Raw genomic sequence first — 25182 nt, 5'->3', positions numbered from 1 at the left:
TGTTTTAGACCATAACTTCATCATACTAATTTCGATTTGAGTGTGCTGCATGTCCACGAACTCGGTTTGACGTCCTCTAAAACTTTGGTGAAATTTGTTTTTTCTCAAATAATGAAAGAAACAAAAAGTCAACTTTTTGGTCCCCTAAATGATCGAAACGATGGTAAAAAGTGAAAATGATTGTCGTTTTCCGTCCAAATGACTAGTAAACAGGTAAGTTTGGGTACGGAGTATAACAGATTTCAATCCATCTTGAAATATTAAATTCAAGATGTGAGCATAACATCGAACATGGAAAAAATTTCCATTTACAAAAGTAGCCCTCTAAAGTTCAATTGAGTTCGCAACTTCTCAACAATTGAATCATTAGCAGTTGCAGTATCCAATGTAATTTGGAATTCAAATTCTCAAAATTTGAACATCTCTATATAAAGACTTCAAAAAACCCAACCTCAACCCCCACTCTCAAGCTTCTATTTCATCCACCACTGTCTTTGTTTCTCTATCTCGGATGGATTTTCAGGGGTGGAAGAATCGTATCACCACTTTCTTTGGTTCTGGTTGGCAGTTTAACGACATGGCTGATCCTTCCGATCTGCTGCCGGAAGATTTCTTTGATACCATAGAGGAGTTCCCAGTCCTGCATCTTGTACTCGACGATTTGAAGGTTAAGGTGGAGAGTAATGCGGTCAACCTGAAATCCTTAATTGGATTACTCAGAGCCAAGATGCTAGACAATATTGTCGAGGCCAAATCGAAGACGGCTGTTTCCGCACAAGTCTGGGCTTACACTCGGCAATTTGTCAAGCTCTCCTATAACCTGGCCACTGAGCTCAGCCTCATTTGTGAGCTTCGACATTGATACAAGGTCGAGAGTCTGTTTAAATTATGCCGCCAAGTTCTCAATGATCTTGATGCTCTCCGCACCAATCTCAGGAAGTTCCACACTTATGGCGAAGACTTTCCAGAATCCCTGCCTCCTTCACGCTATCACGCTCTATGGCAGTGCCATAGAGCGCTGACCAGATGTGAACGATACAACAACCATCTTGTAGACCTCATTTCCAAGATGTGAACGCTATTAGGTTTTATTTTATTTTTTATTTTTTTATTTCTGATTTATGTAACCAGTCGAAAACAATTTCTTATCAATTTTCCATTCACATATCAGTGAATTGATCTTTTCAGCCGATGCAATACCATTATGTGGTGGAAGCATATATTTTTTTTTAGAAGAAACAACTTTTTATTAAAAAAGCAAAAATCGAGATATAGGGAGGCGGACAAGGAGTCCGCTTTAACGTTAGTGACCGAGGGGTCCAATTAACGATAAGTAAAGAGAGAGGGAGAGAGAGAGAGCAACACAAGAAGTATAGTGGTTCGTCTCCCGCCTTAGCGGGAAATTACGTCCACTTGAATGTTACACTAGTGTGTTGAGCCTTGCTGCCCAAGGGGATTACAAAAGATGTAATGGAGTCGATTGAGTTGTGGGAGGAGGCATTCCTTTTATAGGTGAAGGAAGCCATCTCCTTTATATTTTCTTAGATGTGGGATGACTAAAACCACTATTCTAGTCTAGAAAGCATGTTTGTGAGGGCAACTTTGCAAGGCCGGGAAGGTGGCTTCCCGGCGACGGATTTGCCACTTCCGGATACCGTAGCGTAGCTTGAACATAGGGCTACAAGATGTAAGTAGCGGTTGGGCCTCCCCATGGCTTGTGGGTGTCCCAAAGAGGGTGTTACTTATGCTTGGTGACATAGCAATTTAGTCATTCTAGTAGAGGTATCTACAAGTCCCCGAAGTCCGCAAGCAAGAGAAGCTTCTTGGTTGGGGAGTTATAAGCATGAAGTCATCAAGCATAAGTGACCGGGCGGCACGGAGCCCCTACAGAACTAAAGAGGGCAGCTAGGGCTATAGGCCTAGCATCTCATCTAATAATACTAATCAAGGCTTAGGGGCTTATACTACAGCTGCTTGCCAGTTAAGTATAATGGAAGAAAGATTATAATCCTTGAATTCCTTAGAAATAGAAACCCATAAGGATGCCCAGAACTTGACTCTCTCCCACAGGTCTTCCTTCTCCACCCCTCCATAGTTTTCAAATAATCTTTTATTTCTTTCCATCCAGACCACCCAAACTACAGCTAGCACCCCACAACCCCAAAGGGTTCTGGCCTTTTTACCTTTACCAAACGCTATGGAGAGAAATGACTTGCTATGTGGTGGAAGCATATGACAAAAACTAAGTATCCTCTTATGCAATTTCCATTCCGAATCAATGAAATGTGCTGTGAGTGACAAATAACCATAAGTTGCTTGAGAACTCCACAAATGAGAAATTAAACAAATCCTCCCTTATATTGAACTTTTTTTTTTTTTTTTTTTTTTTTATAAATAAGGGATTAGGCGATATTAGTCCCTTATATTGAACTTAACATATTCTAAAGTTTTTTTTTTTTTTGATACGAAACATATTCTAAAGTTTCAACTTTTCACTATCAAATAGCTTCAAAACATGGGCTTTAACGGTGTGTGTGTGTGTCTCTATATATATATATTGAAAGACATATCTGATTCCCTCGTATTCCACAAAACTAAATGGCAAATCATGCTGAACAATGGTCTCAATAAGCAATTCACAAAACTTTTCATACTGAAATTTTGAAGAACGTGTAGAAGAGTGAGGTGAGACTACATTACTCGAACTATAACAAGTATCATGATGATATAAACGACTACCTGTTCCCGCAATAGAATCACATTTATACACAACTCCACACTTTATGCATTTTGCACGTTCTATTTGATCCTCAGTCACAGGAAACTATTTAACGATATCCAATAGCGAGGAGTCTTCTTTCGCTTCCTAACCGTAACACCTCTAGCCTGATCATGTCTTCTTCTACTCGATCCATGTACACTTTTTGCCATAGCTTCTCCTCTTTCTTCCATTGGTGTATTAATTATCTCATCATTCATACTTGTCTGAACATAATCAAGAAAAAAAATTATTTACAAAAAGAGCAAGAAAGAAGCCATAATATACTGCAGACAAACTACAAAATCCAAGGAGACAAGCACATGCACTACACATTAAAAAAAAGTAGCGTCAGAATTTTATATGGAAAGTGACCATGAAATAAAACGAATAAAAGAAAAGAGGCATACTAGCACATTCAGAGAAAGCTTTAGGAATGGCGGTTGGGATTTCCAGTGCAGCCCATTCACCTTGGACCATAAGCGGCTCACTCTTCTAGCTACAGAAGTTACTCGTTCTCCTCTCAAAGAATTTTTTGAGCGGGGCCCTGCTAGAAGTTGAAGAACGAATCTGTCTCGGCAATATGTGCCAGTCGATGACAAAAAATGAAGTCGCTAATACTAAGTGACGCTTCCCACTTTCTCCCTATGAAGAATGCCGATTCTTTTATCATGCATTTCAAAGATTATATGGTGATGACTCTTGTACTTAAAAAGTTCATCCCAAAAGGAAGAAAAATAGATAGAGAAGGAAGGGAAGAAAGAAAAACGAGGATTGTTCGAATTCTACTATAGTAGTGTTTGTTTCAGGGGCGGACCCATTCCAAGGCTTGAAGGGGTCCAGACCCCCCCTAGATGTTTTGGTAAATCTCAATTAACTAGCTAATTAGGCTTTGAGATATTTAAAACTGAGCTTAATTCAAGCATTGGACCCCCCCCCTCTGTCCCAAAAATTTCTCATAAATCATAACTAATCAAAGTTCAAAACAGAAATAAATAATATTAAGAAACTAAATTAGTTAGTTTTTTTTTTTTTGAATAGGATTTGATGGCTTTGATAACTAAATTAGTTAGTTTACTAATTACTTAACTATTTATTTGGTAAATTATATACTTTATCATTCACCCAACAATAAGATTTATTACTGTACCCAAAAAATAATTATACTAGTCTTTTGTCAATTAAGACAAATGAAGTCTGATATGCATGACTAATTTTTGGATAAATTATAAGGGAATTAATTTTCTGAGAAAAAACGTAAACTACTGAATGAATAATAGTTATAATGTGCATTAGTCTATATACAACAGGGATCCGAGCAAACATTTTAGAAGGTTTCTGTGCAAACACATCTAACAATATTTCTTCTAATATTTTTCAAAAACAAAAATATACGTAACGGCTTGGACCCCCCCAAGATTTAAATCCTGGTTCCGCCCCTGGTTTGTTTGTTTTTTTTTTCTTCATGTTTTTTTTCTTCTTCTATTGGTTCCAGTATTTGTTTGATATTTATTATTTTTAATTAACGTATGGGTAAAGTAAGGTTTTTATATAAAAAAAAATGGAAAACGGTCTGAACGGTACCTGACCTTTTGTTCCTTATAAATTTGATTCGGCTCCTCTAAAGTGAGCAAGTCATGAAGTTAGTGAATTTCATAAAATCTCTAACCCCTCCATTTAACCTAATGGCTCAAACATATCCACGTTAAGAAATACTAACTGTTTGGATTATTTATTTATTTAAATAAGTCATGTTTTTCTCTATCAACAGAAAAAAAAATTAATAAATAAATGTTGCCTATCTTCATGAAACTAGGATCAAGCGAATTTTCATATCTGAATTCATAAGTTTAAACTTGATGTTAATTTTCTTAGGATTTTTTTTCGGCTCCGAATAGCAAACCTTTAATTGTTTCTTCACTATATATCAAATTAATAATTCCAAAGAGATTTTGCTGTTTCCTCTGCCATTAATTTCTGGGCTTTGTAATTTAAATCCTATATTGATTACTGGAGATGATGGGTTTCCAACTAGTTATGTGTATGCGTCGATCCCCAAAATTTTTCTAGCTTGTGGTTTATAAATTCATTGGATTAAACCCCAATTGTTCATGAACTTCAATAATCTTGTCTATGTGGAGTATGAAGGACTGAAGCACTCATGCATATATCACATGAATCTCCACAACTTTGCTTTTCTGAGAGATCCATGGAAGACCGGGTTCTTAGAATCAGAGAATAAAGATAAAAAAAGAAAAAAATATACATAGAATTAACATTAATGTGGAAAAGAAATTTTTAAAATTTTGTTAATTGACGTGGATATGTTTGAGCCATTAGATTATATGGAGGTTGGAGATTTTATGAAATTCACTAACTTCATGAATTGCTCACTTTAGAGGAGCCGAATCCTAAATTTTGGTACCTCACGTTTGGAAAATATCAATACGGTACCTGAGGTTCTCAACCCAACTGAAGATAGGTACCTAGAGTCGTTAACTCTGTTACAATGCTTGACAGCTGGCAATTTTTGAAGGGCACTTTCGTCATTTTATGTCTTAATCCTCACTAATCCCAGCCATGTCCCCACTCCACCGATTAACACTACAATAGCTCTTTCTCTCATCTTCTTCAAATTCGTTGAATTAGGGATTTGAAATTCAAAGACTTGGATTGGGGATTTCATATTGCTGATGGAGATTTGTCACTAAGCTTACTATTTGAGGCGCTGGAGAACATTGCAGTGGTGGGTCGGTGTAAAGAGAGGAAATTGAGGTGTGGAGTGAGAAAATGGTGATGGTGGTGGTTATGATTGACGACGCCATCTGATGTTGATGGATCGAAAGGTCGTTGTGGTTGATCCAGGCATGAAGCACCAACTCTTTCCTATCATTTTCATCATAGAAAGAGATCTCTAGATGAAGCACTTCAACATTATACCTCGCTACATTTTTGATCCACCTCATCAATCGAAAATGCCCATTAACACAAAAGCATGGTTCTTCATCATTGTCCTTATCTGGATAATGATTTCCCCAACAATAACGAAAACCCACTATTTGATTAGACCCGCGATTGAAAAAGAACCTATCTAAGGAATTGATCAACCTAAGCCGACTAAAGCATGAATTCGTATTCAATTCAGAAAATTCCTCAAAATTCAATATGGGAGTTGATAGATAAAGTTCTTTGCATTTGGACACACATCCGAAAGTGGTAAGCTCAATTATGGGAAGTAACATCCGAAAGTGGTAAGCTCAATTATGGGAAGTAAGAAAAGAATGCGTAGGACAACTTTCAGTTCTAGTTCAGTAAATCTGTCTATCATACTCTCATGCACTCTCACCACAACCTCCTTCACCTTCACAACTAACACTACCCATTTTTGTTTACATGAAACTAAGTTGTGACCTTTTGGTTTCACTACTTTACCTTCACCTTCACAAATTCCAGTAACCAAAACTACTACTTCATCAATTATATTCCTTCATACTCTGAAACAAGAAAAGTAGCAACCTTGAAACTAGTATTGTTGAGAATATATACATCCCACATGGGAAAAATGGGACCTTGCTTATGAGTTTATAAGAGTTTGGACCACTCCATCAATTGCCAATTGGTTTTGGATGTGAACCCCAGATTACTTTATCATGGTATCAGAGCGGGTCTCTCTCCAATTGCGTCTCCAATTGTCATGGGCTCGAATTTGGGTTCCTTATATTGCCATCAGAATATTCCGATTGGATTGTTACCAAGTGTCCGATGTGAGCCTTGGATTGTTATATTGGCCAGGTTTCCGATATGAGACTTGTGTCCCAATTTCCAATGTGGGAATTTGATTGTTAATTAATTTCACGTGCATACCTAGAGCTAGGTTGCACATGAGAGGGCGTGTTTGAGAGGAAATATCCCACATTGGAAAAGTGACAAATAAAATATAACTTATAAGTGGGTGGATCACATCCAATTGTATCGAGGCCTTTTGTAATTAAAACCCAACACCTAACAGGTGGTTAAGTTGGGACAGTATTGGTACAATGGTGGACCACGGGCCACGCTTGTCGCTGTTTAACAAGTACTTACCATTCATGAGGTACCCAATAGAAATTTAGCTTACTGTAAATTGTTGGATGATAGGCGCCCCATCTTCATTTGAATAGGGTCTGGAATTGGACAGATTGCAGGTCCACTCATGAAACAGAGCACAGAAAATCCTAATTTTGCTGCTAGTGGTTTATGGGCTATTAGAGAGTTGAGAATATTATGGAGTTCTTGGAAATACACAGCTTGTGTTTGTGAAAATCTAAAGCAAGCAATCCGCTTCGGATCGTCGTTTTGGGGCTTGTTGTTCATAGACTATTCTTCTTCTTCTTGTAGTTCATGCTTGGGCTTTCGGGTTGAAGGCGATAGGGCTAGAGAGAGAGAGAGAGATGCTTAGGAAAAAAAAAAAGGTATGAAAAGATGAAAATACCCTTCAAAACCAGCTGACTGATGTCGTAACAGAGCTAACAGCTCTAGGTACCTATCTTCAGTCGGGTTGAGAACCTCAGGTACCATATTTAGGGATGGCAAAAATCCCCATTGGGGCGGAGCTTCATTGGATACCCGCCCCTAATGGGGGGAGAATTCAAGGACAAATGGGGAATAGGGCAATCCCCACCATCTATGATTGGGGATGGGGCGGGGATGGTATTGTGATCCCCATCTCCAAACCTGCCCCAATATATAATATATATATATATATATATATATATATATATATATATATATATATATATATATATATATTTACTACTTTACTTTAATTGACACACTTTTACTTTAATAGTGTTTTGACTTTTGCACTCACTAATTATGATTTATGAATTTAATCATGTTTTAATTTTATTTGTTGTAGATTTTGATTTTAAAAAATATAATATGAGAAAAAAATTATTTTATTTATTAAATTCTTATTAGGGATTTGGGGCGGGTTTGGAGGCTTATTCTCCAGTGGGGATGGGGACGGCCGGACGGGGAATCTCCAATATTTTTTTATTGGGATTGGGGCGGGGATGTGAGTGGAGAATGACCCCGGGGATGAGAATGGTATTGTGATCTCCATTGCCATTCCTACCGTATTAATATTTTCAAAACATGAGATACTGAAATTTATAAGGAGCAAAATGTCAATTACAATACGGACCATTTTTCCTAAAAAAAATAATTTTTATAACAAAAATATAATTTATAGGGTGAACTAAGTAGCCTTTTCAAAATTAGTTAATTTGACGAAAATAAATTAGTTAATTTGTAGGATTTGAATTAAGAAATTATAAACGAAAATGTAACAAATTAGCAAATTTCATTTCGTGACATAATGGAACAAATTAGGGAATTTTGAAAACCTACCCATTTCTAAACATTTAATTTCACTTTCCTTTACCCCTGGCTTTTGGATCGTCCCGCACATGTTTTTCCCGCCTTGCACTTTCACTAATTTTCAAATTGCTTCTCTGCCTTCTCTTTCTTTCATTTCAAAAATAAAGTTAAAACAAAAATTGGGGGGTCTCTAATTCTCTCTCGCTGTTTGGTTCGGTTCTCTCTTCCAGACGAGCCCTCTTCAGCTTCGTCATCGGCAACCTCAAGCTCGTCGGTTATCGGATCCGAACAACCTGTAAGCAACTTCTCTTCGCTTTCTCAGATTTCGTTTTCGTTGCTCCGATTGTTGCTTGAACCAGATTCGGAGCCTAAAGTGTTAAATCCTTGAAAGATCGGAGCGCCGGAACTTGAATTCTAGACGAATTAGGGTTTTCTTCGTGTTATTGTAGGGTTAGACGAGTGTAATTGAGAATCAATCAACTGTTATACACGAGAATTGGATGGGTCGTGATTGTTAGGGTTTTACCGATTGTTGATTTTTTCGTTCTTTGCCTATTTGACATAGTTAGGTGATTCTCGTTTTATGTTCACATTGATTTAGAGCTGATTATATCATCAATTGAGTAGTTTCTGAAATTTATACCATGTTTAGTTGGCCAGGAAACTAAGAATTAGCTTATCATTTATTAATATTCTATCGGATGCTTCATGTTAGTGTGTTTGTTTTCTTGGTGTTTTGGGTGAGAAGTGAATTATCATGATATTGAGTTTCTCTTGGTTCATATCACACATTTGTTCTTCAGCACATAAACACAGATTTAGCCCCCATACTTTCTATAGCTTGGTTTGTTTCTTTAACTAAATTTCTCGGTCTATTGTTCAGGTTACAATTGTGACTGTTCTGCTTCTGTGTTCTCTAGATGGATTCTGGAAGACAAAAATATATGCGAGATGTAAGCATTCACAACTTTGAAATCTTGTAGTTGTATAGCTAATTGTATAACGTGTGGAAGCTTTCCTGTTACACTTTTGCTTTTTCTTTTCTTATTTGTTGGATGGTCCATAATCTGTAACTCTTTCCAATTGCACTTTTGGTGTTCCTTTTTCGTTGGATGGTACATGATTTGTGGCTGTAGCTCAGTCTATGTTTTATCTAGCTCATAAATGACCAGTATGGTTTTCAATCAACTGTGTCATCTGGAATGACCCCTACAGGTGTGGTTTTGGTTTACTTGATTTAACATACTAATTTAGTTGTATCTGGCTGTGCATAATTTAACTCTTAAGAGATTGCGGATTTGTGTTGCGGAATTCTGGAAATCAAAAGTATTAGTCACTGGCTATAAATAGTTTGAGGTTTATTAAATTTATCTTCATCTGAAACAAATATGAAGAAAACAAAAGTGGAACTGGGATTTGCAAGGCCAAAGGGATGTGAAGTTTTGCAATTTAGTTTGAGTCTGAAACAAAAAGTATAATGCTAAACTCAAATGGCATGTTTCAGGATCAAACAAGCAATTGCTGGAGCTATGGAAGCATTAATCACCCAGCAAGCCAATCTAGGAAGATGTCAATTGGAGTTGTGGTGGACTCAATAGCCAAGAAAAAGTCTGGATGTGCAAAGGAAAGGGAGGTTGTGGTGCCAAATGCAGAAATAGTAAATACTAACATAGCAAATACCATACAGGGAAAGTTCAACGGGGAAGAAGTTACAGCTGCCAAAACAACAAAAGAAACTAAAAATCCAGAGCAGGTGAGTTCCCCATGGATCAGTACCAGACCCTTCCACGAGGAAATACTGACTTCAGATACTGCTCTTCATGCAAAACAAGCCTCTAAATTATCATCTGTTAGTAAGAGGCAGTACAGACTTGATGGAGCAAGGAACACACCACTTACATATTCAGTTGAGTTTTGCGCAAACTCTTCCTCGATTCTACAGTCTGGTGATAACAAGCATAAGAAGTTTAGTGGAGTTACCTATAAAAAGAGGGGAGTGAATAATGGGACTGTGGAGGAAGTTCAGGATTTCACATTTGCAACTGTGCAGGAAGTTATTATGCCGGATAAGCAGGTGCTACCAGACAAAACAGATGCACAGGAAAACACAAGAACTGAAACACTCAGAATGAAGCTTTGGAATATATTGGGAGCTGCTGCTTCACCTAATGATCAGCACACCAAATCTCAGGAACCTGAGGTTGGTGATGATAATTTAAATCCTCAACCAGAATTTGATCAAATGGCTGATACCGTCAAGCTGACAAAGAGCTCTGATAAACCAGAGGACAAGGATAAAGAAAAGGGTGATGCATTTATCAAACCTAGACAAAATTCAGATACCATAGAAACGGACTCTGAAAGTCCTGAGAACACTGTCAGGAGACCTGTCACTCGTTCTTTGATCCCAAAGAGAGGCCGAGCCAAAGTAGGGAAGACAACTGCAAAGCCTACCCCATCTTCTGGCCACAAACGGAAACAGCGAGATACTGTATTTTCTTTTGAACAAGAATGCTTTGAGACACTACAGGATTCTGCTGGCAGATCCTCAAAGTTTCAGAAGAAGAGAGAGAATACAGGTTTCAGAACTGAGACTCATGAGGTCTGCCTTCCTGAAAAGGATAATTCAACTAAGATAAAGCAAGCCATTAATAGGAGGGGAAAACGACCACCTGCTAAGAAAGCTTGTTCTGGAGGTACTAAAATGGGAGGTCTTCATGGTTCTCTACCTAACAATGAAAAAGAGTTTCTTGAACAGGAGAAAACTATCCCAGAGAAAGAAATCTGCCACTCACCACTGACAAGCAAGAAATTTGGGGATTGTGACAATCCAGAGAGTAAGAACCAACGAGAAGATAGTGAAAATCCAAGCTTGAAGAGTGCTGTAAATCCAGAAGATAATTTTCTAAGTCCAACATTTGGAATCAGAACACGCATGTCAAGTTCTTCTCCTTCAATCCCAAAATCAGACCAAAGGGCAGATTATAGTAGTCCTGCACCAATGGAGAGGCGATTTGATATGGGAGATATTCGCTGTTTCAGAACTTCCTCGACTTCAAAACAAGATTTTTCTGAAAATGCTCAAACACAATCTTCTGTATCCTTTATTATCAAATGGTTTCAATAGGATAGTTTTCCTGTGTGCCACTTTTGGCAAGTATTCTGCTTCTGCCTTTTGGATTTCCTTATTGAATTTCAGGATGCCTCTGAGGAGATCAGGGATTCCCCATTGATGAAAACATCACCTGACATGGAGAAAAATGATGCAGAATCTGGCCAGTCTTTATCATCATCAGAGGAGAGGGACTTGGAGACTTTTGAAGAAGGTTCTCCAGTTATTCAAGGACATAAATGTATGTACAATTGGCACACTTCTGTTCACTGCATGACAAACGAATGTTAGAAAACATGAATTGTTGCTCATATTAAGGTTCCTGATTGGTTATGCATCTATAGATATTAGATACTTCAACTGTATGTTGGAAGATGGCACTATATGTTTCTTCCACTCCCCCCAATTGGAGTGATGGCTACTTTGTTTACCTGACTGTCTTGTGCACGTGCTTAGATAGAATTCATTCTCTGCAGAAACTAGTAATGCTGAAAAATTTAAATTCAAACTGTTTCTATAAAATGTTTTGAATCCATGAAGGCATTATAATGATATCAGTCCTATATTCCTATTTTACCATCTATTAAAGGCAAACTGCATAATTTGCATCATATTCTATTTTTACAGGGACTGGAGTAGATAATTGCGTTGAGGAACCTTCAGAGCCGAATGAAGTGGATGGATTGGCTAGGTTGTTCTTCTCTCTGTCTGTGTGTGTGCACATATGTTCTTTGATGCAAAATACAACTAGTCATCTGTATGCACATTCTGTATGTGGTTAAACTTTTGTTTCACTTGTTAGGGCCGTTGAACTATTTGCTTTGGGACTAGAAAAACTAAAAACCAAAATGAAGACAGCAACTACAAGGAAATCCTCTGAAATCTTGACGTCTGTTGCTGCGGAGGTTCAGTTGCAGCTGCAGAATGTAGAGTCTCAGATTCAAACAGACATGTAGGTATTTTCAACAAGCAGGTTTCCCTGTTAAAGATATCAATAACTTAGTGTGTTTGTGATGATCTTTCAGGGGAAAGCTTACAAACCTTGGCAAATCAAAGAGAAAAAAGCTGGAAACAAGGTTTGAGGGTAAGGCGAAGTTATATCAATGACAGATTTAGTTTGTTGTTTTTTTCCTAGTTTTAATATTGACCACATGTTTCCTAAGTCCATACTTCCAATGTCCTGCTTAAGTGTGATTTGATAATTTTCTGATCCAAACATGAACCTGAACCACAGTCCTTTAGTGCACACATATTAGATTTTCAAAGATGTATAAGCAGAGTTTATCTTTTGATGCATCTTCAAGCACTCTTGCCATCAGTTATTAATGGGTTTCAATGAAATGATCAATTTAAGAGAACAGTATATCCACAGTTAGTTTCCTATATTGTTGCAAAATTGTCCTATGTTAGGTAAAGCTACAGATGAATGGAAAGTTTATTCTTTCTCTGTTTTGGTTTATTGTATGTGGGATGGTCTCTTCATGCAGAGCAACAAGGACAACTGAAAGTGATTTGTGACAAGTTCAAGGAACAGATCAATCAGCATCTTCAGGATTGCAGAAGTACATTTGAAGGTCTGGAAGTGTACCAGACAGAGTTTAAGGGAACTGTGGAAAAGCAAAGTATGGCATCTTCTCTTCTTTCCGATATTGTATTAATTTGTTGCTTCATTTCATATTGAAATTTGTTTGTATAGGTAGGTGTATGTAATGCCAGACTAGATTACCCTATAAATCATAAATTTAAGAAGCTACCTAGCAGATACTGCCTTGCAACGATAGTTTAGTATGTTGAAAAATTAAAATTTATCCCGATCTTGAAGGAATGGGAGAAAACCATGTGAACTCATTTTAGAGTAAACATAGTTTAGTGCTTTGAATTCCATGCAAACTACAATGGAGAGTTGGAGACCATTCATACTTTGCCTGCCTACATGTCATTGATGCATTAAATCCACACAACTCTTGTCCTTCTTGGTATAACCTTCTTGGTATAACTATGATGAATGAAAGTCTAGATTCTCTCTTGCATGGCTGCATTGACATGTTGCAATTAAACCCAGATAATGCTGTGAATTGCTGTTCTCTTCATTTGGAAAGCTATGCGCTAGCAGTTCCCTTTGATGAATTAAAAGTTTTGACTTTTAAATCATTTGATGTCCAATTTCTGCTGAATTTTTTGCTTTTGTTTACTTGCAGAAGCATCACACCGAAAGCTTGTCTCACAAGTGGAAGAAGCAATTGAGAACCAACTGAATGATGCCCAAAAAAGAATCAAAGTCATGAACGAGGCAAGTTTTCCTTATTGTAATCTAGATATTCAGTTGCACCATATGGAATATGTGGCTACTAGACCATTTCCATTTCAAACACATATTATAGGTGGCTGGCTGCATATAGTGATTGAAAATCCCCAATTAGTGCGTGCCACTTAATAGACCTTGTTAGTACAGGATCTATGAATTAGTTCCTATCTTTTTAATACTTTTTCTAACAGTCTAGCAGAGATTTAGCGTCTAAACTTTTCAACCTTGTCCTCATTTATTGCAGACGAGACGTGGACAGATGCTCCAGTTAAAGCGCCAACTAGCTTCCTGTTTGAGAGAGGGAATTCTAAGTTGATGAGTGTGATGTGTACAGCTGCACTGGGAAACAAGTAGGACTTGGCTTATACTTAGAGACAGGCATGGAGATTTGCTTCTCGCAAGTTACATTTCTGCTTAGAAATATACCAGCGATTTCTCTATTTCTTATGACTTAGGTTATTAATTTGTAAAGACAAGGAACTATTCTCACTCTGGATGATTTGATCTTTTGGTCATTTCGTTACAATATGATCTGTATTAGGTGACGAATATTATTTCCATATGGTAAGAGATTTGCACACGGTTTACAGTTGGCCAGCAAGTATACTTCTCAAGACATTGCATAACCTGTGTTGTAGAATAAGTTTGTAGACAAATAGAGTGCTCAAACCATTACTCAATGCCCACTGGGCTATGGTTGTCTGGTTGAGATGAATGACTATAGCAACTGCCATGATGCCGTATTACCCATTAAACTAAACTGGGTTGTCTAGTATATTAAATATATTGATATATCAAGTAGATTAATTCAAATTCGATTTAGAGGTAGACATGTTTCATTCATTGATATTTGGTAGATTAGTATGAAACTACTCTATTTCTACATCGAACTAGTCTATCCATGTATTGAACTAAATTTGCTTGATGTATTGGTACATTAATGTAATAAACAACACTCGTAAACTATAAGCTTTAGGGCACGTTTACTTACTTGGAATGTGAGAGAATTATTACGGAGTAAAACTATTTCTACGTTTATTAACCCATAAAAAAAAGTATTTCTGCCTTTACTAACATATGAAGGAATATGAATGGGTGTAGGTCCCACCTCCTTATAAGGAATTATTCAGGAAGCGCTCAGGAATATGATTACGAAGGAGAGAGATGAGTTTAAGAATCAACTCTTCCGGAATCAATACCGATTCCTTTTTTTCTCTCATTCCAATTATCTCCGATTCATAATTATTTTCCATTCCAGGTAAGTAAACGTGCCATTAAATTCTAAGAGTGCGTATTTGCCTATTTGGCTCTCTCTATCAGCAAAGGAAATGTTTGAAACGACGACGTATTCCGGTGGTTTTTATGGGGTTTTGTTTGAATTCTGAGAAGTAGTTGGGTTTCAGCAAAAGCAGAAACGGAAAAATGGAAGAGAGCGAGAAAGTGAGAGAGTTGATCAGGAAGGAAGTACAAGATTGGGATGACGAATTGGTTTGCAGAGCCCGATTCAAAGCCTTCAGTGGCCAACGATCCGATTGGGAACCCATTTACCTCTTCTGGAGAAACTTGATTCTCACCATCGCTCGGCAATTAGGCCTCTTCATCATTCAACCCTCTCACCTAAAGACCCATTGGTTCAATCGAGGAGGACTCACTCCCTTATGCCTCGACGACGTTTTGGTAACCCACACTCACTCACTCATCTTCTTCTTCTTCTTCTTGAATTTGTAAATTTTTCCCAAAACCCTAAATTGACTGCGGTTTGTTTATTCCAGTTTGTGATGTACAATGAAGGTGAAATTGTGCCCACTGTGGATGTTGCGGACCCCACTTCGGGTCGTCTCTCCCAGATTTTCCGAAGAGTCACCAGCTCCGTGCTCGGCCTTGCTTCATCAACCCCAACTCCTCAGCTTCTCGTGTCCCATGATCGTCTCGTTCTTACCCCACTTCTCAAGGCATGTGATTCTTGTTTTTTTTTTTTTTTAACTGTTGAGTGATAATTAGTTACTGCGGTGCTAGTGTTTTGAATTTGGTTTTTTTTTTTATTATTTTTTTTATGTTGGGTTATGTGGTGGTGTAGGATAAAGCTGTTCAAATTGTGGAAGGTTTGTCGGAATGCCATTGGAATTCTTGGTGCATTGTCACCATGAAGAGGTTCCGGGACTTGTGTGGAGGACCCTTTGAAGGTTCTGCAATCTTGTCTCACCTGTCTGCGCAAGGGAAGGCGCGGTATCTCTCGTTCCCCAACAGGGGAGACTTATTCGAGGTACATACTTCTTATACTTATGCGGTATTAATGGAACCCTGCATCTTTCGCATCTCTGCTTGATTGTCATTGTTCATAATCGTACAATGGATTTGCTTTGTTTGAGTTTGGAAATGAGACTGACTTGGATCTCTCAGACTTATGATTCATTCTCTGCCAATGCGATGAAAGTTAATGCAATAGCTGAAAGGAAATGCATCAACACACAGTTAGCAAATAGTGTTGCAAATGAAGTACATGAATGATTCTACTGCAATCATTTTTCTAAATGACCTTGTAAGTTTTAGACGTTGAACTTAATTTTTGTAGTATTGATGCGTTCTATTTTCTTTTTTCAGGGCGTGAAAGTTTCCATTTCAGCATCTTCTGTTCCTAGTGTTTCAAGTTTAGATCGTGATGTTTTGCACTTGAATTGGACTAGAGAGAGACTTCAACAGCAACTTGATGTAATTGACCGCCGCTGTGAAACGTAACTACTTCTCACTCTTAAACTTCCTTATATGCTGGAATTTCTTGGTTTAGAATCAAAGACCATAGGCTTACATATCTTAAGAATGCTCTCCATCAGTGTTAGACAATGACATAGATGCTAGTTTAAGACATGGATAGTTATAAAGGCATATGTGAACAGTTACTGTACTAACTTTGGCCGCAGGGTTGACATGAAATTTGCACGACCCATTTTGGATATCAGGCCTGTAGCTGGCTTGTTGAAAAAATGCATTGACATTGGTCCCCATAGGATAACCAGAGGCTATTGGTTGGTCATAGTTATACTGGGTCCAACCATGTAGGACTCTTATAGAGCTTATCCTGTATGCCTTCTTAATTAAATATGTGTTTTTAACTTTTTATGTGGGATAAAGGACACTATGGTTCCAAAGAAGTATGTTTTCCTGATGGGGGGTGATTGTATCTATGTACAGGTTAAGAAAATCAGCATTAGCTTGTTTGCATTCCGGAAACAAGAAAGTGGCTCTGAGGCATGCAAGGGAGTTGAAGTTGGCGAATGCGAGTAGAGAAAAATGTGCAAACTTCTTGAACAGAGTGGTGGAAGTGCTTGATTTTATCGCAAATGCTGAATTGACAAAGAAGGTAATTTTAGGAGGAAAGAGAATCTTTTTAGATTAGCTTCTAAATATAGGAAGCAATCGAAGTGTTTTTGACCATGTAACTCTTTAGTAAGACATTCATTTTGACTTGTTGTCAGGTTTCTGAAGCCATCCAAATTGGAGCTAAAGCTATAAAGGAAAATAGGATTAGTATGGAAGAAGTCGAAGATAGCCTACAAGAAATTGAGGAGAGCATTGATACATTAAAGCAATTAGAAAATGTTATAGGTAATTTCTTATTCAACAGAAAATTTAAAGTAAAGATCTTTTTGAATTGGTGGGTTGCAGTATTATCATGGAGGAAAGGCTTTTTGTTATTATATCCAATTTGAGTGTCTTTGGATTTTGCAGAATCAACCCCCCTGTACTCAGTTACGGATGATGAAGAAAATATCGAAGAGGAGTTCAAGAAACTAGAACTGGATATTGGACTTGAAAACGATCACGAACCAATCCAGGAAACCGAGATTAATAATGCAGTAGAAACAGACATTTCAGAATCTGCTGAAGCATTGATAGATTCTTTATCAAATCTCAAGCTCGTGGATGGTGGTCAAGCAAGGATACCAGCAGTTCACAGCACTGCCTCGACAGCAAGAAACAACAAAACAAAAGGTCCTGAGCTTGCAACTGCCTAACTAACATATTCTGGATACCAGAATCAATTTATAATCATATTGCTAATGTGGTGAATATAATCAATTCACATTACTAGTTTCATAGGGTTTGTACATATGTAAACACGTAGTCCAACCATTTCCAAAATTGTTGACAAAATTAGTTTTGTTTATTGAAAATTGAGAAATGAGATTTATTCACCTCTAGATTAGTTATTGAATCAAGTAATGTTTCTAGCAATTCTCAGGCAGGTGTCATGATGACACTTCTGCAAATGTTCTGCAAGTTATAATCTACCCTTGGTGGAAACCAGCTTCATTCTCATTCTGGTTTCAAAAGAATGATTTTAATTCTTGCTCAGTCATTGTTTCTAATGAATAGCTGAAGTTCTTTGTATGTACAGAAAACTTGGAATGTTAGTAGCTCATGCTGAATATTTGTAGGCAAAAAGTTTGTTTTGTATAACATTGGATCGTAAATATTCTCGTCTTTCACCCTGTGTGATGTGGTTGTCTCTTTCCCTCTCTCTTTGTTGTCATTAGTTAGATGAAAAAATACGAATGATGTAATCTGTAAGTTTCATCTGGGGTGTACAAATGGATGAATGTAATTGATCTATGAAACAATGGAAAACAACAAGGACAAGGAAAGATGAGCTTAGCCGAAGGAATATTAAAAATGGAGTGAGTGACAATTAGAGTGATTGTTCACGTAATTCCAACCATCTCAGACTGCTGCACAAAAGTTGCCCAGAAGAACTGACAATGGAGCTCCGGTTTAAAGAAAAAGCTGAGCCAGAAAAGAGAAGCCCCAGCAATCTGTCTGCGGTCTGCCCAAATATATAGAGTACCCACGAGTGTTCGAGTCTGTGAAAGTTTTGTTTGAGTCTCAACTTAAGAAATTCCTTAAGAAATTTGTGCTCGAGTAATACTGTTGCATCCCATGCCAATTTCTCTGCTTTCGCAATATCTTGATTTAGTACTGATTCGTTTGATCGTTTGTTTCTCGAAAAATCTTGCAACAGTTCAAAATCTCTTTCTAATTTTCTCGGATTACTTTTACTGTATTCCCATAAAATTTCACTTCTTTCTAGATTTATTTCCCACGCCAGTCTCTCGAACCTTGCAAGCAAGAAACATAATCATGTTTAATGTTTTATGTATCTATCTGATCAACAAGACTTCGGATTGAACTGACAGAAACGAAACTATCCTGTTCTTGATCTTCTGACGGGATCCTACGTTTCATCCATCATACCAAGAGTATTGGCTATTATCTACAGAACAAGATTTGTGGCAAACCATTCAAGCACCATGAGTCCATGACTCCCTAGTATAACATGGAAACGAGGGAAATCTGGAACAGGTTTGGAGGACCATTTTGGGCAAGAACTAAGACCTCGATTAATATCTTTGGAGAATTAAAGAAGGTGAGTGAAAAGGGTTCAGGCGCGTCTAGCAAGGCAGCTTCTAGGTCTTGGAAAAGTGAGAACTCATGAACCGATGTAAGAAGAGCAAGGCTTTTGGGATCATGGATTCATGATAAAGGCTTCATTACAAAAATAATCAATCGCCTTTGATCCTATAATTAGCAATCAACTTGGTAATACACTTATAGATCGTATTGCAGCGGCCGTCTGACCAAAATGGCTGTTGGATTGTGGTTGAATGAGTGCTAGTGATCATCATCAATTTATGGTCTGAAAATCCGAAGGGATAACCAAAGTAAGAGAAACTTGGCTGCAGTGAATGATCCTGATGATACTCCATAGCCCCAAAACTAGTAATTGATCCCCAAATCTTCTAGTAATCATGATGACAACCAAAATGCTAATGCTCAACACCTACACTGTTAAAAACCACAATGCTCTCACCAGTGATCCAGAAAACTGCATTGAGCTGAAGATTGACACTGCCGAGGGGAGGCGAAGGCAGGCGTCTACGGCTTCAGGATAACAACTGTCATGTCTCTTTTTTTTTTTCTCATGCCAAAATGCCAAATGTTTCCAACCCTTTTCTTCAAATTATTTATAATCGTGATCATATGTATTTTAGTTCTTTGATTTGATTAATTTGATTTAGTGAATTCATATACTGTAATCTTAACAAGAAGTCTGTCAATCATTTCTCCACAGCAGTTTATTTAACTACTCCAAGAAGTCCCCTTCGGGCATGGCAGGCCCGTATCAAAGTTCCAGTCAATTAAGGGGGGTGTATTGTATATGAAATTAGTGGAACTTTTAAATAAATCTATGGAATTTAAAAGTCTGGGTGTATTCAATATAGACTTTTAACAGTTCATGAAAGTCTTGAGGTATTTAATTAGGATTTTTAAAGACTTCCTGAATTCCACAAAAATCTAGGGGTATTCAATTAGGACTTTTAAAAATGAATAAAAATACAGAGGCATTCAAAATATCATTCATACTTATGGAATTAGAAAATCATGGATAATCATGGACTTTGTAGTGTTAACTATACATACCAAATCTTTGAAGTCTATCAAAGTTTCCTCTTCAAAAAAAAAAAAGATCTATCAAAGTTCTTCTCTCTACGCACGAAGAAGTTTGTCCTTCATCATCTCTCTTTCTTAATTTTTTGTCTTTTCTCTAATCTTTTATGATATCAACATTTTTTGATACCCAACATGTTCATTGTAGTTGTTGAATGTGATTTTTTTTTTTTTTCAATTGTGATACTTCGAACTCTAATAGCAATAAAAATGATTTATGAAACCCTAAACTCAAATATTGTGGTCTAACCCTAAGACCTTGAACCATACTAAATTTTATCTTATTAATTAATTATTCTCATTAATTTGAATTTATATTATGGTTCAAAAAAAGGTTGAACAATTGAATTTCAATTGATTGATTATAGATCAAGACATTGACCAATATTGCTACAATATATGTTAATCGGCGAAAACAAAATTGATGAGAATAATTAACCATAAACATCAAGTGATCTATATTGTATATTTATGTTGTTGGGAGATTAGGAATGAGAACAAACTCTCTAGACAGACAATCATTTATTTGAGTCAATTTCTATTAGAAGATACTGGAGCATTAAAGAGACAACAAGTTATTATTTTGTTTTGTATTTGGGCTGCATTTGTTTTTTTTTTTTTTTTTGTACATCCTAGGAAATCTATAGAAGTCATTCATAATAAAGTATATAGATTTTCATGAATCAATAAAAATCTGTTGCTAGAATCAATGGTTTTAAGAAATCCATAACAGTCTATCAACTTTTTAAAGAGTCTGTGGACTTTTAAAAAAGTCTGTCATTTAAAAAAAGTCTGCACAAATTCAAATACAATACACCCCCCTAAGTCCGAAACGTTGCGATAAGGATCAAACTCAGGAGTTGAGCATTAGTTAGCCTCATAATATTAAATAGCTCCCTTCTTTCTATCGTGGCCTCTGACAGTTCAGCCTCATAATGATCAAGCAGTAATGTAGGAATGCCATGTTCTGCAAAACATTCATCTTGAAGAAGCTAGGGCCAGCCTCTTGCTGAAAACCTTGCTAGTGCAGCTAGTCCATGCATAACCTAATTGCCTTATTTCGAGGAACTGTGTTATGACAGAAGGCTCTGGATCATTACCCTAATCTATTTGCTTGATCGAAGTGCAAGACTCAACGCAGACTTCGACAAACTTTTGTGAATGATCATCATGATCCACTCATCAACCAAAGAAAACTAAATCACAGATTCACAGATTTTGAAGTTAATTATCTCTCTTCATATATATGATCCCTATAATTGTGCATAGGGATTCCCTATAGGGCAACGCCAATATGAATATATCAATGTTCTAATGGAGCTAGTCAATTGTCATCTTGGAGGCACGGAGACACTATCCACAAGCAAGAGTGAATCAGAAAAAAAAAAAAAAAAAAAAAAAAAAAGCAAGACAGATTTAAAAGATGGAATTTTCTTAGGTACCCTAGTGTTTGCCATGCACTCATTTTGTTAAATATTTTGGACCATTGGATTAGTAATATATCCAATGGTCCAAAATATTTAAAATTTGGTAACTTTTTTGATCGAAATAGGTCAGCCATTTCATTAAGTTCAGCAAGCAGTACAAAAACAAAACACCCATATGGGGTAGACAGAAAGAATCGTTCCTTAGAACCTCATGAAAACCCTATTCTAGAAGAATACAATCCCAAAAAGTCTCTAGTACACCCACCTTTTGGTAACTTATTTAACCCTTAGCCAATTAATGTTTGATTATCAATTGACAATTGACAATTACGTTTTTTTTCTTTAAAAAAAAAAATTAAAAAACCTTCTAACCTAGGCTCACCGAATTATTATTAGTTAAATAGTCTTTATTACTAATTAATTTTATCATTGACAAAATCATAAAACCTAAGGCCACCAAGCACCGCTAGGGTTTGTGTGACGCCACCAATCAATCTTGCAGCATAATTCATTCTGTAGCCATGCTACAGGGAAACATATTGATCTGGAATTGCAGAGGCATAGTCTGCAATGAGACACAACGAGCCCTCATCGACTTGGTCCCGTTGAAGAAACCAAATCTAATTTTTTTGGCTGAAACCCTTGCGCAGTCGTCTTGCATAGACTCTATCACAAGCCGACTTGGCTTTGTTGGAAATATATGTTACACACACGAAGAGGGATCCCAAGGTCTAGCTTTACTCTGAAGCAATGAGATTCATGTTGATCTGCGCACAAAATCTTCTCACCACATTGATGTTGAGGTCTGTGAACAAGGAAGCCATGCTTCGTATCGTTTCACAGGAATTTATGGCTTTGCTGCACGTGGAGAACGCACTAGAACATGGGATTTAATTCTAACCCTAGCGGCTGAACGATGTGATCTGCCTTGGCTCATGGCAGGTGATTGATTTCAATGAAATCATGTGTCAGTCAGACAAGTCCGGTGGAATACCACGAGCTGCTGTACCCATGGCTTCATTTAGACAAACGATGGTGGATTGTGGCCTCGTTGACATGGGGTTTAGTGGCAGTAGGTATACTTGGTCCAATAAGTTTACCAAAGAACGTCTTGACAGAAGTTTTCAATCAATTCAATGGAGGGAGTCTTACCCTTACAGCAGGACAATCACAATCACACTGCCACCAAATGAGTCCGATCATTGCCCCATCCTTGTCGAAGTGTGATCTGAGCAACATCGTTTCAGGAAAGCCAGCAGGAGATTTAGGTTTGAAGAAATGTGGCATGGCAACGAGCAATGCAATGCCATCATTCAAAAGAACTGGTCAGCCCCTACAACCGGCAACATGCTGCATCAAATTGGATAGAAAATTTCTAACACCGGTACACAACTATTACACTGGCATACCACAGAATTTGAGAAGCAAAAGGTAGAGCTGCGTGTAATTCGAGAGAAGCTTGAAGATATTATGAAGCAACCCTTCTCTTCAAACCAATATGAAGAGCAGTGCTTGTTGCATGTCAAGCATAGTCAGATTCTCTCCCAACAGGAAAAATATTGGAGACAACGTTCTCGAGCTGTTTGGTTAAAAGATGGTGATAGGAACTCTGCCTTCTTTCATCGAAAAGCTTCAAACAGAAAAAGCAGAAACTCAATTAAGGGTTTAGTCAATGAAGCAGGCCTATGGCAGAATGAACCAACTGAAATTAGAAGAATGATTCTAGAGTACTACAAGGGAGTCTTTACTACAGATGGCATTGACGATGCTGCCCTCTCTGAGGTCTTTTGTGTCACCCCAATGAAGGTTATGCAACACATGAACTCGGACCTCCTACTACCGTACACACATGATGAAATAAAAAGAGCTCTTTTTCAGATGCATCCTTCAAAAAGCCCAGGACCGGATGGTATGTCTCCTTTCTTCTTTCAAAAATATTGGGATATTGTTGGTATGGATGTTTGTGTGGCAATCATAAATTTTCTAGAAGCAGGTGACATTTGGGAAGCTTCCAACTTCACACACATCTGCCTTATTCCGAAAATTAAAACTCCCACAGAAGCCTCCCACTTTAGACCTATAGCTTTGTGCAATGTAATTTATAGAATTTGCTCAAAGGTCATAGCCAACAGACTGAAAAGGTGGCTCCCTGCTGAAATCATCTCTCCACTACAAAGTGCTTACGTCCCAGGAAGGCTGATATCTGAAAACACACTTGTTGCAACAGAAGTTGCTCATTTTATGTATAAATTGAGGACTCAAGAGGAGGGTTTCTTTTCTCTCAAATTGGATATCTCAAAGGCCTATGATCGTCTGGAATGGACTTTTTTGCAGACCATGTTAACAAAATTGGGATTTCATCCACAGTGGATTCAAATGGTGATGAGTTGTGTCAAGTCTGTCACTTATGCTATCTTGGTTAATGGAGAACCAACTGAAGTGATCACACCAACAATAGGTATCAGACAAGGTGATCCATTGTCACCGTATTTGTTTATTCTTTGTGCAGAGGGTCTCTCTGCCCTCTTGTCTCAAGTTGTGGAAGCAGGTGCACTTCAGGGTCTGAAAATGTGTCCAGGGGCTCCTACTCTACACCACTTGTTTTTTGCAGATGACAGTTTTCTCTTTGGAGCTGCAACTGTAAAAGAATGTCAGACGATTAGACAGATTCTCAATGTCTATGAGCAAGCATCAGGTCAAAAGATTAATTTCCAGAAAAGTAGTGTGGTGTTTAGTAGAAATGTACCAGACACTTTACAACATGAGTTGGCATCCATTCTAGCAGTGACGAAAGTTGATGAGCATGACAAATACCTAGGCCTTCCTTTAAGGGTTGAAAATCCAAAACTGCAAAGTTCCAATACATACATGAAAAGCTGAGGAAGAAATTAGTGAATTGGAAGTCCAAGATTCTTAACAGTGCAGGTAAAACAATTCTTATCAAAGCAGTTGCACAAACAATGCCACTCTATGCTATGAATTGTTACCTATTACCTAAAGGTCTATGTGATGATATTCATAAACTTTGTGCCTCTTTTTTCTGGGGGGACTCTGATACGAAAAAGAAAATCCACTGGAGAAGTTGGGAAAAGTTATGCCTTACTAAACAAGAAGGAGGTATGGGATTTAAGAACATTTATGCTTACAATTTGGCCATGCTTGCTAAACAAGGGTGGAGAATTATTTCCAACCCTCAGTCTCTAGTTGCTCAGCTCTTTAAAGCCAAGTACTTTCCCAATTGTTCTTTCTGGGACGCTGAGCTAGGTGTGACACCTTCATTTTCATGGAGAAGCATTATTGAGGGCAGACCAGTGCTAAAAGCAGGAGTCAAATGGAAAATAGGTGATGGTCAACTAGTAAGCATCTGGAACGATGATTGGATAAGGTGGCAGACTTGATAAATGAGCATGATCGTTCCTGGATTCCCACATCAGTTCATACGATTTTCCCTACTGATGTGGCTACACGCATCCTTGTTATTCCCTTAAGCAGAAGAAGCACATGTGACAAGCAGTATTGGCAACCAGAAAAGAAAGGCATCTTCACAGTGAAATCAGCATATTGGGTGGCTAGGGCTCATGTTCTTGGGAATGCTTTAACTACTACATCAACCGGTGATCCCTTTCAAGAACTGTGGAAAAGACTATGGGGAGCCAAAGTGCCGGGGAAAGTGCAAATATGTGTGTGGAGAGCATGTCAAAATATATTGCCCACA

At 37.6% G+C, this 25182-nt stretch overlaps 2 protein-coding genes across 2 annotated transcripts; both read left to right on the top strand.

The window, feature by feature from the left end:
• Window positions 1-8221: 8221 nt before the first annotated feature.
• On the top strand, window positions 8222-14130 carry LOC133721373 (meiosis-specific protein ASY3). Its single transcript, XM_062147962.1, has 10 exons — window positions 8222-8414; window positions 9003-9072; window positions 9624-11216; window positions 11319-11472; window positions 11859-11922; window positions 12034-12183; window positions 12257-12315; window positions 12719-12853; window positions 13430-13521; window positions 13781-14130. The coding sequence occupies exons 2-10, from the start codon at window positions 9040-9042 to the stop codon at window positions 13850-13852; spliced, it is 2352 nt and encodes a 783-aa protein (XP_062003946.1). The 5' UTR covers window positions 8222-8414; window positions 9003-9039; the 3' UTR covers window positions 13853-14130.
• Window positions 14131-14871: 741 nt separating this feature from the next.
• LOC133721146 (uncharacterized) lies at window positions 14872-17814 on the top strand. Its single transcript, XM_062147680.1, has 7 exons — window positions 14872-15213; window positions 15309-15488; window positions 15614-15799; window positions 16138-16268; window positions 16726-16894; window positions 17010-17139; window positions 17263-17814. Exons 1-7 carry the CDS (start codon window positions 14959-14961, stop codon window positions 17547-17549), a joined length of 1338 nt encoding a protein of 445 aa, XP_062003664.1. The 5' UTR covers window positions 14872-14958; the 3' UTR covers window positions 17550-17814.
• Window positions 17815-25182: the final 7368 nt, after the last annotated feature.

The sequence above is a fragment of the Rosa rugosa genome, chromosome 7, assembly GCF_958449725.1.
Source record: "Rosa rugosa chromosome 7, drRosRugo1.1, whole genome shotgun sequence".
NCBI classification, from domain to species: domain Eukaryota; kingdom Viridiplantae; phylum Streptophyta; class Magnoliopsida; order Rosales; family Rosaceae; genus Rosa; species Rosa rugosa.
Note: the sequence above shows the minus strand (reverse complement) of the source record. Positions and strands in the feature narration are given on the sequence as shown.